General features: G+C 44.6%; 1 protein-coding gene across 1 annotated transcript in view; it reads right to left on the bottom strand.

The window, feature by feature from the left end:
• SHOC2 (SHOC2 leucine rich repeat scaffold protein) overlaps positions 1–12763 on the bottom strand; it is a 105780-nt gene that overhangs the window by 8307 nt on the left and 84710 nt on the right. Inside the window, exons 5-7 of the mRNA XM_026650961.1 lie at positions 12204–12392; positions 9929–10051; positions 5292–5429 (exon numbers count right to left, since the gene is read on the bottom strand). Coding sequence (XP_026506746.1) covers positions 5292–5429; positions 9929–10051; positions 12204–12392 — 450 coding nt within the window. The remainder of the gene's footprint in view (positions 1–5291; positions 5430–9928; positions 10052–12203; positions 12393–12763) is intronic.

Raw genomic sequence — 12763 nt, 5'->3', positions numbered from 1 at the left:
AAATGATGGATAGATCGAACCAACATGTATAAGGTGAGAGGCGGCACCTTACTACGTAGAAGGGTTGTACCTTGCTGCGTAGAGGGGCTGCACCTCAATACGTCAGGAGTGATGTGTAACTTGTTTGTACCTGTGTATAAAAATGTATCCCTGGGGTGGTGTCTTTGTCCGGCCACGGGGGCAGTGGAAAGTCCCGCCACTGAGCCAGGTCCTTGCCAAGAGGCACTTTCTCGTAGTATGCCCTGAATTAGGCTCAGAAACCTACAGGGAACTGCAATTGTGTCCGAGATCGCAATAAACCTAGTCCGAAGTGACTTTGCATCTTACTAGACTCTGTGGTTATTGGGGGTTCTTGTCGGGTTTGCTGTGTCAGCTATCTGCAGAGCTGGGACCGCACACAGAGGGAACACACGCACGCAGCCAAGTGATATCAACACAGGAGAAAGCAGAGCACCACACCGGTAGCATCTGACAACAGCGTCATTTAGCCCAATAGCACATTCTGGTTGATTCTTTCCTGCTTTGGTTAAGGATCTCCTGGACCGAGGCAGAGCATGAGTGTTCCATGTCTGACGCCCATCCAAACACTGGGCCGTGAAGTGGAGTGAGCATGGATTGGGGTGCCTGAGCCTGTTCTGCTAATGAGCGGATCCTGATGGGTGGGTGTATGGACGGCTTTAGGAGATCTGTGAACCAGAACTGTCTGGGTCAACAGAGTGCTAGAAGGATGACGGTGGCTGTGTCTCAATGAATCTTCTGAAGAACTTGCGGTATGAGGAGAATAGGGGGGAAAATTTATTGGAGGTCGCCCATGGGAGCAGCAGAATGTCACTCAGAGTTGCTGCTGATGGGCCCCTCTGGAGCAGTACATGAGACGCTTTCTGTTAATCTGGGATGCAAAGAGGTCCCATAGGGGATTACCCAACTGTGCAAAGATGTTGGTCAAAACTGTGTTGTGTATTTCCCATTCATGGTCTACATGGGGGGAGGGATAGCTCAGTGGTTTGAGCATAGGCCTGCTAAACCCAGGGTTGTGAGTTCAATCCTTGAGGGGGCCATTTAGGGATCTGGGGCAAAAATCTGTCTGGGGATTGGTCCTGCTTTGAGCAGGGCGTTGGACTAGATGACCTCCTGAGGTCCCTTCCAACCCTGATATTCAATGATTCTGCTTAGTCTGTCCGTTACAGAGTTCTGAGCGTCTGGGAGATATACGGCCTGTAAGGAAACCTGATTTCTGATATACCAGATCCACAGTCTGACTGCCTCCAGGCAGAGGAGACAAGATCTCACTCCTCACTGTTTGTTAATTAGATAGATAAGATATTGTCCAATAGGATTTGCACGTGGAGGAAGCATATGAGGGGAAAGAAGGTCTTGCAGGCTATGCAGACTGCTCTCAGTTCCAGCAAGTTTCTAGGCAGCCTGGCTTCCCATGGTGTCCATATACCCTGGGCTGCATGGTGGGCCAGGTGAGCACCCCATCCTGTAAGGGAGGCATCCATCACAATGGTCGCCCTCAGTATGGGAGGATTGCAGGGGGTCCCCACCATGGTCTGGGTCGGGTTGGACCACTAAGCAAGAGAGGCGAGAACTCCTGAGGGAACAACAGCTCTGGAGTTGATGTGGTCCTTGGTCAGCAGGTAGGTCGAGTGGAGCTGGGCAAAAGGTGTCACAGTTGCATGCAGCCATGTGGCCCACGAAGTAGAGGCACCAACACAGCATAGTGCGGGATTTGGGGATGATGTGCATGATCAGGCTGCTCATCGTGTAAAATCTGTCCACTGGAAGGAAAGCTCATGCCGAGACAGAGTCCAGCCTTGCTCCTATTAAATTTATTGTCTGTGTAGGTAACAAAATGGACCTGTCTTCATTTATTCAGACACCTAGGGAGGCAAGGAGACATTGAAGGCAATCGATTGTGAAGACAACTTCTTGTCGGGAATGTCCCACCAGAAGCTAACTGCAGGTATGGGAACACCATATTTCCTTGGTGTTGCATCTAGGCTGCTACTACTGTGAACACGTTCACAAAGACCCCTAAAGCTATCACAAGAGGCGAAACTGGTATTGTTGCTGTGTAATCCTGAATCGTAAGAATTTCCTATGTGATAGGTGAATGTCCACATGGAAATATGTATCCTTTATGTCAAGAGGTGTGAACTACACCCCCTCCTGGAGGAAGGTGATCATCGATGCCAATGTAATCATTGTGCATTTCAGCTTCCTGATGAAAATATTGAGCTGTCGAAGGTCCAGGATGGACCTCCACCCTCCACCTTTCTTGGGGATGAAAAAATATGGGGAGCAGAACCCTCTTCCTCGCTATTGAGGTGGGAAGATTGGTATTACTCGCCAGTGGAGTAGGAAGTCTGCCTCTTGTTGATGAATCAATTGGTGGGAGGGGTCCCCCAGGGGTGGCCAGGTGGGAGGTTTGTGAGGAGGAAAGGAAAGGAAATCTATAGAGTATCCATGATGGATAATCTCCAGAAATCAACTGTCCATGGTGACCTTGCTCCAAAAGTGGGTGAAGAAGGTAAGGCAGCCTCCAAAGATGATGGATGGTGAAGTAGGCGTCATCAGTGGTGGTGTGCGAGTCTTGATCTGGATATCAAAAGTAGCCTTTGGCTTGCAGTTGGGAGTACATGGACGATGTGGTAGTGGTTGGAGCCAGGAAACAGCCTCTCTGGGATCTCAGTCACTTGCAAGGGGGTTCAGGTGAATGATGGTAGTAAGAGAGATAGGAAGAAGGTGGCCAGGGTCTGAAGGGCTGTTTCTGATGTATTCTTGTGGGGGCTGGAGCACAGATCCCAGAGACCTCAGGGTGGATCTCGAGTCATTGAGGGAATGCAAAGACTCGTCTGCCTTTTCACTGAGAAGATTGGCTTCAGCGAAAGGGAAGTCCTGAGTAGTATTTTGGACGTCCCCTGGGAAGCCCGGTGAGTGGAGCCCAGAGTTTCTATGCATGACCAGCCCTGTAGCATCCACCGTGACCTGGAAAGCCACCTTTGCCACCAGTCTCCCCTCATCCATCAAGAAATGCAACTGGGCCTGATCTTCCCTAGGGGGTTTGTCTTTGAACTCCGCCAGCGTGGTGTAGGTATTAAAGTTATATTTAGCCAACAATGCCTGGTAATTGGCTATATGAAACTGAAGGCCTGCGGAGAAGAAGGTCTTGCTGCCCAGGAGATCCAGCCTCTTTGACACTTTCTATGGCAGGGTGGATGTCTGAGGGTGCTGCTGAGCCCCTTCCACAGCCACTTGCACAACTAGTGAATTAGGGGAAGGGTGTGTAAAAAGGAAATCAGCCCCTTTGGCAAGCACAAAATAGCATCTCTTTGCTTGCTTCCGGGTGGGGGCACACAATGCAGGTATGTGCCAAACCGTTCTGGCCAGTTGTAGTATGGCCTCGTTTATGAAAAGGGCTACCCTGGATGGCCCCTAGGGCTGTAAGATGTCCAGGAGATGGTGCTGGGGGTCCTGGACCTCCTCCAATGGGATTTACAAGTCAGTAGGCACCCTTTGGAGAAGATCTTCATATTGCCAATGGTCACCTGGCAGAGAGGGTGGCAAAAGGGATGAACATGTCATCCAGTGATGAGGCAGCTCCGGTCGGAACCGGCAGTACTGGCTCAGTGTCTTCCTCCTCGTACACTGACGGAACCAGCTGACGAGAAGGCGACGAGTGGCAGGACTCCTGCAACAGTGCCAATGTCTGCTATACGGGTGCTCAGTATGGCCAGAAGGAGGGATCTATTAGTCATGGTGGGCCCACAGGAAATTATATCAGGCATCCTTTGAGGAGGGGGGTTATAGCCAGGAGGATAGGGCTGCTGCGCTGTGTCGCAGTGGGACTATTTCCTCTGGCTCCTCTGAGTCTGAGGACAGTACTGTTGGAAACAGTGGTATTGCTGGTACTAGGAGGCCCCTGTATGATGGATAGGGAAGGGGTCTCTCCTGTGGCAGTAGCAGAGGTTCATGCTCCGGGGTAGGAACCTCCCTGAGAACCGTCAGACCCAACAGAAGTAGAGACTGCGGGTAGTGGAGGAAGACCTCATCCAGTGTCAGAAAAGTGTCCATATGGCCTGGAGTCCACAGGGTTCCCATCAAGACACCAGAGGGACCTGGTTTCACTGCTGGAGCTGGCCAGTCTCTGTATTGCCGAGGCAGAACCAATGGTACATCTGGACTGGTGCTCGTGGATACGATTGGCCTATCTTTGTCCCTGATACTGTAGTCACTATTGGATCCTTCTTCTTCGCCTTACCCTCCAGCCGAGGGGCCCTCAGTGACAATTCTGTGGGATCTGTACATGACATCTCACTCCACCTGGCACGGCTTGGGGAGCAAATATGCTTCTTGTAGGCAGTCCACTGTGTGGAACTGCCGTTATGCCCATGAGAGTGTTGTTGGGCTTCAGTGCCAGTGGCTCCGCTCCATTGTTCATGCTCAGAGGTGTACTGCTGGACAACTGAGGCTGATGTACAGGGGGATCTCCCAGGCCAAGCTCAGATCAGGACCTCATAGCCTCTTCCATCAGATGCTTCCTCAGCCTGAGTTCTTGGGCCTCTCTGGTTCTGGGGTGGGAAGGACTTACAGATGCTGCACTTCACCAAGATAAGTGCCTCACCCAGACAAGAGAGACACCACTGATCCTTGTTGATGATGGAAAAGGAGCAAGGGCAGGAAACTCAGTTCTTGAAGTCCAGGACCCTGGACATAGTCCCTGGGATAAAGAGAGTTTCCCTTCGACTGTGGGGGGAGAAGATAGGGTAATTTTCTTATGCTATCCTGTATATACAACTAAGATTTCTAAACTACAGGATAACTATTTATAACAAACATATACACACACACTCTTTTAGAGACTAAGAAGAGTGAAGCAGGACAGGATTTCAACTCAGGCCACGTGGCATCAACCTGCACCACCCCTCAAACCCTCGGTCAGGAGCACGAGGGGAAATACTGCGCACATGTGGGACCCACACTGTGGGTCAATGGACGCTGCTTGGAAAAACTGCTGGACTCAGGGGCGTGGCACACGTGTATACCCACCTGTGGAACACAAATAAGGACCAGCACTTGAAGAATCAAATTTTGTTTTCTCAAGGTCAACCAGGGAATCAATGGCAGAACCAGGAATAAAACTCAAGAATCCTGATTCTTTATACTCTTCGCTAATAGTAAACTCCTCCTTAAAGAGGTAGATTCCATTAATTTGAGTGGGAAAGGTACAAATTAGCCTGTTGAAAGTAAAAGCTTGGTATGTTTATCTCCTCTCATCATTGTTTCACCTGCAAATCCTTAAGGTAAGCGATTTCATTGGGCAAGGATTCCAGTTTGTTCTCCTCTAAATCCAACTCTCTTATTTTCCGTAGGTTTCCAATGCCATGGGGAAGTTTCTTCAGAAGATTATTTGACAAGATAAGAACCTGAAGAAAAAACAGGGAAAATTTTAAGTAATGCAGCAAGTGCCAACTAAAATAGAATCCCTTTAGACTTCAGAATTAAATAGCATTCCATAGAATGCAAAATTAACATACTGTTTAACAAGTTTTGTAAAACGCCTGTGAAACTGAACTAAAGGATAAAGTTAAACTTAACTCAGTAATCAAAACTAACAACACGTTACAAAATGGAGCTTAACAGAAGTGAAGTTTAAATTCAGAACAACAGATTTCAGATTAACAGGACTATTTAAACAATGTATACATTTTTAAAATAAACAGTGGAGAAACAAAGAGCTAAGAGCCCATTTTAACCAAATGACTCAAGAAAAACAGAGAGACAACTTCCTACTACATAACTTCCCTATCATTTGTATTCTTTCACATGCCCGCCTCAGTGCCATCTGCCTTGCTATCCCTTATGCTTGACAGTCCATCTCTGACCCAATCTGCCAAACCTCCCCACTTCCTCTTACTTTTTATACCACCTTCAAGAAGTTGGTTTTGGGAAGGGACTAATATAACAAAATACTTGGCTACTCTACACACATGCATTGGTCTCCTATAATGACCTCCCTCATCAGTCCCCTTTTTTAACTCTTCTGGTGCTCTCAGTTACTGTTTGCTCTCATTTTAAATTAGGGCTTGCTTACAGGGGGACATGCAGGGAAATTAATCCAAATTAACTGAAGGTGTGAATTTAAAGAGGATTCGTTAAACTGCATTAAATCCCTGTGTGGGCATTCTTATTGAGAATTCAAGTGTCGTTAATTCAATTTAGATTAATTCACTTCCAAAGTACATCAAATTAAGCCCACTTTAATTCTGAATAAGTGTATCCACACAGGAATTTTCTCCACTTTAACTAATCCACTTAAAAAATTATTTTGATTAACTTTCTTGAGTGTCTCCATGTAGACAAGACCTCAGATTATAAACTCCTCCAAGTAGAAAATCTGTCTTTTCTCTGCTGTAAAGTACCATGCTTATGTTCTTATGCTCATCTATGAAGCCAAGTAATTCATTCAAGAATAGTTTGCAGTAATATAGCACCTTTCTCCAGAGCAGCTCAAAGTTGCTTACAGGCAACTCTCAACACCTCAGTTAGGTCAGTAATGAGCAAGATGAGGCACAAATGTGAAGGGCTGCATTTTTAGTGGTGCTGAGCCCCCACAAATCCCTGTTGAATCAACAGAGCTGCAGGTGCTTAGATCCTGATAATCCATGCTCTAAAGCAGGGGTGGACAAACTACGGTCCACGGGCTGCATCCGGCCTGCCAGCTGTTTTAATCCGACCCTTGAGCTCCCAAGGGGAGCGGGGTCTGGGGGCTTGCCCAGTTCCGGTACTCCAGCTGGGGAGCAGGGTCGGGGGCCACTCCGCGCAGCTCCCAGAAGCAGCGGCATGTGCCCCCTCCAGCTCCTACGTATAGGGGCAGCCATCTGCTCCACACGATGCCCCTGCCCCAAATGCCGCCCCTGCAGCTCCCACTGGCCAGGAACCATGGCCAACGGGAGCTGCAGGAGCAGCGCCTGAGGACGGGGCAGCACGCAGAGCTGCCTGGCCATGCCTCTGCGTAGGAGCCGGAGGGAGGACATGTTGCTACTTCCAGGAGTTCCTTGAGGTAAGCGCCACCTGGAGCCTGCACCCCTAAGCCACCCCCCCTCCAACCATCTGCCCCAGCCCTGATCCCCCTCCCACCCTCCGAACCCCTCAGTCCCAGCCCAGAGCACCCTCCTACATCCCAACCCCCTCATCCCCAGCCCCACCCCAGAGCCCGCACCCCCAGCCAGAGCCCTCACCCCCTCCCACAATTTCATGAGCATTCATGGCCCGCCATACAATTTCTATACCCAGATGTGGCCCTCGGGCCAAAAGGTTTGCTCACCCCTCCTCCAAAGGCTATGTCTACATTGCAGCTGGCAGTGAGCCTCCCAGCCCAGGTAGACAGACTGACAGATTTGTGCTAATGGGGCTCCAGCTAGTGCACATTAAAAAGAGCAGTGTGGATGCTGCAGCTCCCGTGGAGACTCGGGCAAGTGACCCAATCTCAGACCTGGGGGACTGGGCAGGCTCGAGAGCCCAAGCTGACATCCTTGCCACAACTTCCACACTGCTACCTTTAACGTGCTACCTCAAGACCTGCTAGCATAAGTCTGCCCAACTAGACTGGGAGGCGCGCTCCCTGCTGCAGTGTAGACATACCCTTAGTGACATCACCAAGGCCAGACAGCACTGGAGGGGTGTCCGGCTGGCTTTGGATAGTTAAGATCTTCCAGCTAAACCCAATAGGGTATGGGAATTGATCCTAGCACTGTGCTATAATTGCTAGATATTTCTCCTTTCCAATCCTACCATGTTATTGTTTTGCGATATTAAAACACACACACAAAAGTGAGTAGTTCAACAGTTAATGCAAAATTCTACAACAATGCATCGTTAGGGATGTATGCAGTATTGTTGGAGCTGTGTCGGTCCTGGATATTAGAGAGACAAGGTGAGGGAGGTAATGTCTTTTATTGGACCAACTTCTGTTGGTGAGAGAGACAAGCTTTCAAGCTTACACAGAGCTCTTCTTCAGGTCTGAGAAACTTAACCAGGTTAGGGTTGCACAGTTGAAATGCCAAAGTTAAGGTTAGCATGTCAATAATAATGTGGTTTTGTTGCATATCCTGTGTATTTTAAGGCACATACTAAACAATATGAATAGTAACTTATTAAACTACATATCTAAAAGAAAAACCGAACAGAAAATATTACTGTGACACAGGGCCAGAAAGGGTTACACAATTAGCAGGCTAATTGACCCAGATTCAACCTTTAGAGACATATTAAAGGATATGGTAAATGGTAATTAGGGCCATTTCATGTTAAATAGACTAGAGTTTGAAATGCAAACCTGTACGGTTAGAGAATTAGAGGTAATGCTAATTGTAAGTGTTTGCTTATATCTTGTTAGGTGTTAACCATTTAACCAAAGAGTTCCTGTGTATTGCTGAATTCTGTTAATTCAGAGCTCAAAAGAAAATGTTAAAATTTAAATGAACTGTGAATGTACTGATATCACTGTCAATTTCTCTTTGAAGTATGTAGCAAATTACCTGTAAATAAAGGGAGATAGGCATTGCCTTACGTTAATCCAGGTAGCTAATTATCGTTGATGGTTAGGAAATAGGTGGTTTACTTCAAAGCTAGGATAATTGCCCACTGTTCACCCAAGTACTGCATGCTGTCAAGAGGCTGCCCGGGAACTGTTTAAAGGGCTCTTGGAACCTGATCCTTTCATCTCAGATGTGCTTAAGCTTCATCGGGGGGAAGAAGTTTGAGTCACAAAACTGAGGTCTCCAATCCCATCTGGATCACCCTGATATTGGACATTGGACTAAAACTATGGCCTAATTCTGAAAGAACTCTTTGCAACTCTAAAGTTCACCATATCTACTATGAAACTGATCTAAAAACTCTTAGTATGTATGTATAATGATCTTTTAACCAATACTTTCTTCTTTTTTAATAAATTTTAGATTAGTTAATAAGAATTGGCTGTAAGCATGTATTTCGGTAAGAGCTGAAATATTCAGTGACCTGGAGGGTAATGTGTCTGATCCTTTGGGATTGGTAGAACTTTTTATATGAACAACAAGATTTTCAGTAATCCTCTTCATATCTGACTTGCCTGTCTGGGAAGAAGTCCAAAGCTGGGTTGCTTTATGGGATCTGTGTTTTTGGCTTCTGGGTAACCAGTAAGGTATTGTGGAAGCTGTTTTGTTGCTGGCTTGGTGAATCTAAGTATTAGAATAACCACCAGTTTTGGGGATTGTTTGCCCCATTCTTCGCAGTTTGCCCTAATTGAGCAATCTCAGCGTGGTACCCCTGCGACCAGTCCACAATTACCTATGTGCAATGTGGCTGAGTTAAAATTGCTATAAGAACTTTCACTTTTGCATGAACATTGCATAAGCAGTTCTTTCTGTTTAATTCCCTAGTGTTTTTACTTAGTTGTAAAATTACCTAATTTTACAACATAAATATGCCCTTTCCTATTGGCACTCTCCCTAACAACAAAATCTGTTTAATGGGCCAACTTGGTTCCTGGAGTCCATCTATAGAACCTTCTCTTTAATCTCTTGGTGGTTGGTTTCGAGGCCCAGTCCAATGCTTTCTAACTGAACTCAGTCCACTTTGTCATTCTTTTGTTGGAATATTTTGGCCCACTTTGTATGCTGGTCCCTCTGGGTGTTCAGCCCAGTTTTAATTCATTTTATTTTCTGCACTGTACATTTTGTGATGTGGGGTTGTCTATAGGTTAATAAATGAAATAGGCACACGGGCTTAAGGAACCAAACATTTAAAAAGCTATTAATGAAAGTCATAAACTTATGAAACACTCATATGTTCGGTTAGCACACTTATTATTGGGACATACTTTTTTTTAAGTTCATTTCTGAGGATTTGCTTAGTCAGATGTTCACTGTATTTCTCTCACCTCAAGGGAAACTAGCCCAGACACATCCTCAGGAATTTTTGTGAGCTGATTAGTGGCTAAATTCAGTTCCACCATGCTGGTCCAAGTCCCAAAGTCCAAGGGGAGCGAGGTTAGCTGATTGTCCTGCAATTTAACAAAGAAAATATGTAGGCTTTGGCATGAAAAAACAGCAAGGTAGCTTGGAGATTAAATAAGATGAAACATTTAGATAAATCAAAAATTTGATTGGTTCTCATATAAACCAATAGAAAAAACTTTGCTAAATGGTTGAATCTTTAAAATGCATTCCCAAAATGTAATGAACACTACCCAATCTAGACATGTGGAGCTGGATTTGTATTACCAATGTGATGGACTGAAATGGAAACAACATATTACAAAGGCAATAACTCATGAAATTTCCAAGGTCTCAATAGTTAATTTTGACTTCTTACGCTTTTCAACATTACGTACTGTTGGATAGGATGTGAACACTTAAGACATGAATAAAAAAAACACAACAAACACCACATCATGTAAAGAACCTAGCAACAATTCTGCAATCCTAAAAATATGGAGGGTGTAAGGTAAACAAAAAAACCCTAATAAAAGGTCAAGTACCATTACAAAACAACTTAAGTGTCAGACATTATTTCAGGATCTGCCCTATGACAGGCAGTTGGAACAGATATCAGCCAGCAGTGCCCACAGGCTCCATGTTTGCTGACATCGGGTAGTTTTTAAAATAGCAAATACATCCAAATTGCTTATGTAGTAAAAAAACTGGAATGAAGTCAGACACACTCACTATTTAGAGTGCTAGTAATATAATTTGGTCTAGAGTGGACACAATAAATTCTAAGAAATCAGGCTGTTCAAACTACTGGTACATGTGTGACATTAAAGAGTGATTGGTACCTTTAGAGAATTTTTTTTCTAATTTAAGGACCCATCTAGATTACAAAAAGGAAGATGTTGCCTCTTTTGTCTGATTTTTCCACATTGCCCTTACACCTGAAAAACTCTTTCCAAATAATGTGCCAGACACTATCCTCTCACCATTCAAATCCTTCCCCGGACTAATTTCTGTTGTGAGGTCAACAAAAATTCAGTCATCTAATAATAGATGTATTGGAGGACAGTTAAACATAAGTTTTTACAATAAAATAAAAATTTTAACCCCCTTGAAATGACTAAAACATGCACCAGCCACTTTACTTTTATGTTGCGCCCTCTTCATCTGGTTCAGACTGGAAATAAAGCATAAATTTTTAACAGTGTAAGTAATTAACCATTAAAATAATTTACCAAGGGTTGTGGTTGATTCTCCATCAGTGACAATTTTTAAAACAAGATTGGGTGTTTTTCTAAAAGATCTGTTCTATAAATTATTTTGGGGAAATTCTATTGACCTCTGTTAAACATGAGCTCAGACTAGATAATCACAATGGTCCCTTCTGGCCTCGGTATCTATGAATCTATTTTTGTATTTCAGAATGCAAGCTCTTCAGGGAAGGGCTTACATAGCTTGAAAGTGCCTTGTACATCATAGGTGCTGTCACAATTAGTAATAAATAATAATTGCTATCATTTATTGATAAATACATTTTCTATAATGTAATTATATCAAGACATGGGAGAGGCTATTTGTCAAGTTTCAAAAGAGATTGAAAATCTCTGAATGTGTATTCTGTTACATATTAAACTAAACCCACTGTTACACTATTATCCCTCACGGCTATTTTCTCCACCTGTAATCTGTCATCATATGCTTATATTGTGATCTTTAGGGGATGTAAAGCGTCTCTTTAAAAATATACAATATCTAACACAATGGGACATGAGTTCTTACTGTGGTCTCTGGGCTACCTCAATGCAAAAGTAATAGTAATAACAAGGTCTCAATTTTAGATTTTGTAAAAATAAGCTTTAAAAAGGCAATAGATATTTCTTTCCATGAGTCTGTTTTTAATTGAAATAAAATTGTTTTAAAACAAAATATTCCCTTGCAATGTTTGCAATTCAACCATTCAGATTCCTGAACATGCAAAGTACAAACAGCTTCACTGAATTTCATTGTCCAAATGTGAAGGCAATGTGAAAGAGCTAACAGAATAAATAGTGAAAAATGAAATGGATCAGTAACACAGGTAAAGGATGTGTGTCTGTGATATCTGAGTAAGGTGACAAAGTATCCCTTTCATATGCTACAAGTTTATTCTTTATCATTAAATTTGTTACAGTTCACAGAATCTGCTATGGATGTTACAAACAGTGGAGCGTTGCTGTGGCTCACCTTCATGTTCAGCTTACTTAACACTTTAGCTCTAGAGAAAATTCCAAACGGGATTTTGCTGATGCGGTTGTGTTCCATGTTGAGAGAGTAGATTGTGGAGAACTGCGATGGACCACCCACTGGATATGACTGGAAGCAGTTCCTGGCCAATGTTAAACTAGTCAGGTTCACAAGACTCGATAAAAGACCCTGGAAAGGAGGGGGAGAAGAGGATTAGAGGATTGGGCCAAAAAAAACCTGATGAGGTTCAACAAGGATAAGTGCAGAGTCCTGCACTTAGGACGGAAGAATCCCATGCACTGCTACAGACTAGGGACCGAATGGCTAGGTAGCAGTTCTGCAGAAAAGGACCTAGGGGTCACAGTGGACGAGAAGCTGGATATGAGTCACCAGTGTGCTCTTGTTGCCAAGAAGGCTAACGGCATTTTGGGCTGTATAAGTAGGGGCATTGCCAGCAGATCGAGGAACGTGATCGTTCCCCTTTATTCGACATTGGTGAGGCCTCATCTGGAATACTGTGTCCAGTTTTGGGCCCCACACTACAAGAAGGATGTGGAAAA

Source organism: Terrapene carolina, unplaced genomic scaffold (genome assembly GCF_002925995.2).
Source record: "Terrapene carolina triunguis isolate 2854851 unplaced genomic scaffold, T_m_triunguis-2.0 Scaffold95, whole genome shotgun sequence".
NCBI lineage: Eukaryota > Metazoa > Chordata > Testudines > Emydidae > Terrapene > Terrapene triunguis.
This window is presented reverse-complemented; position numbering and strand designations above follow the sequence as displayed.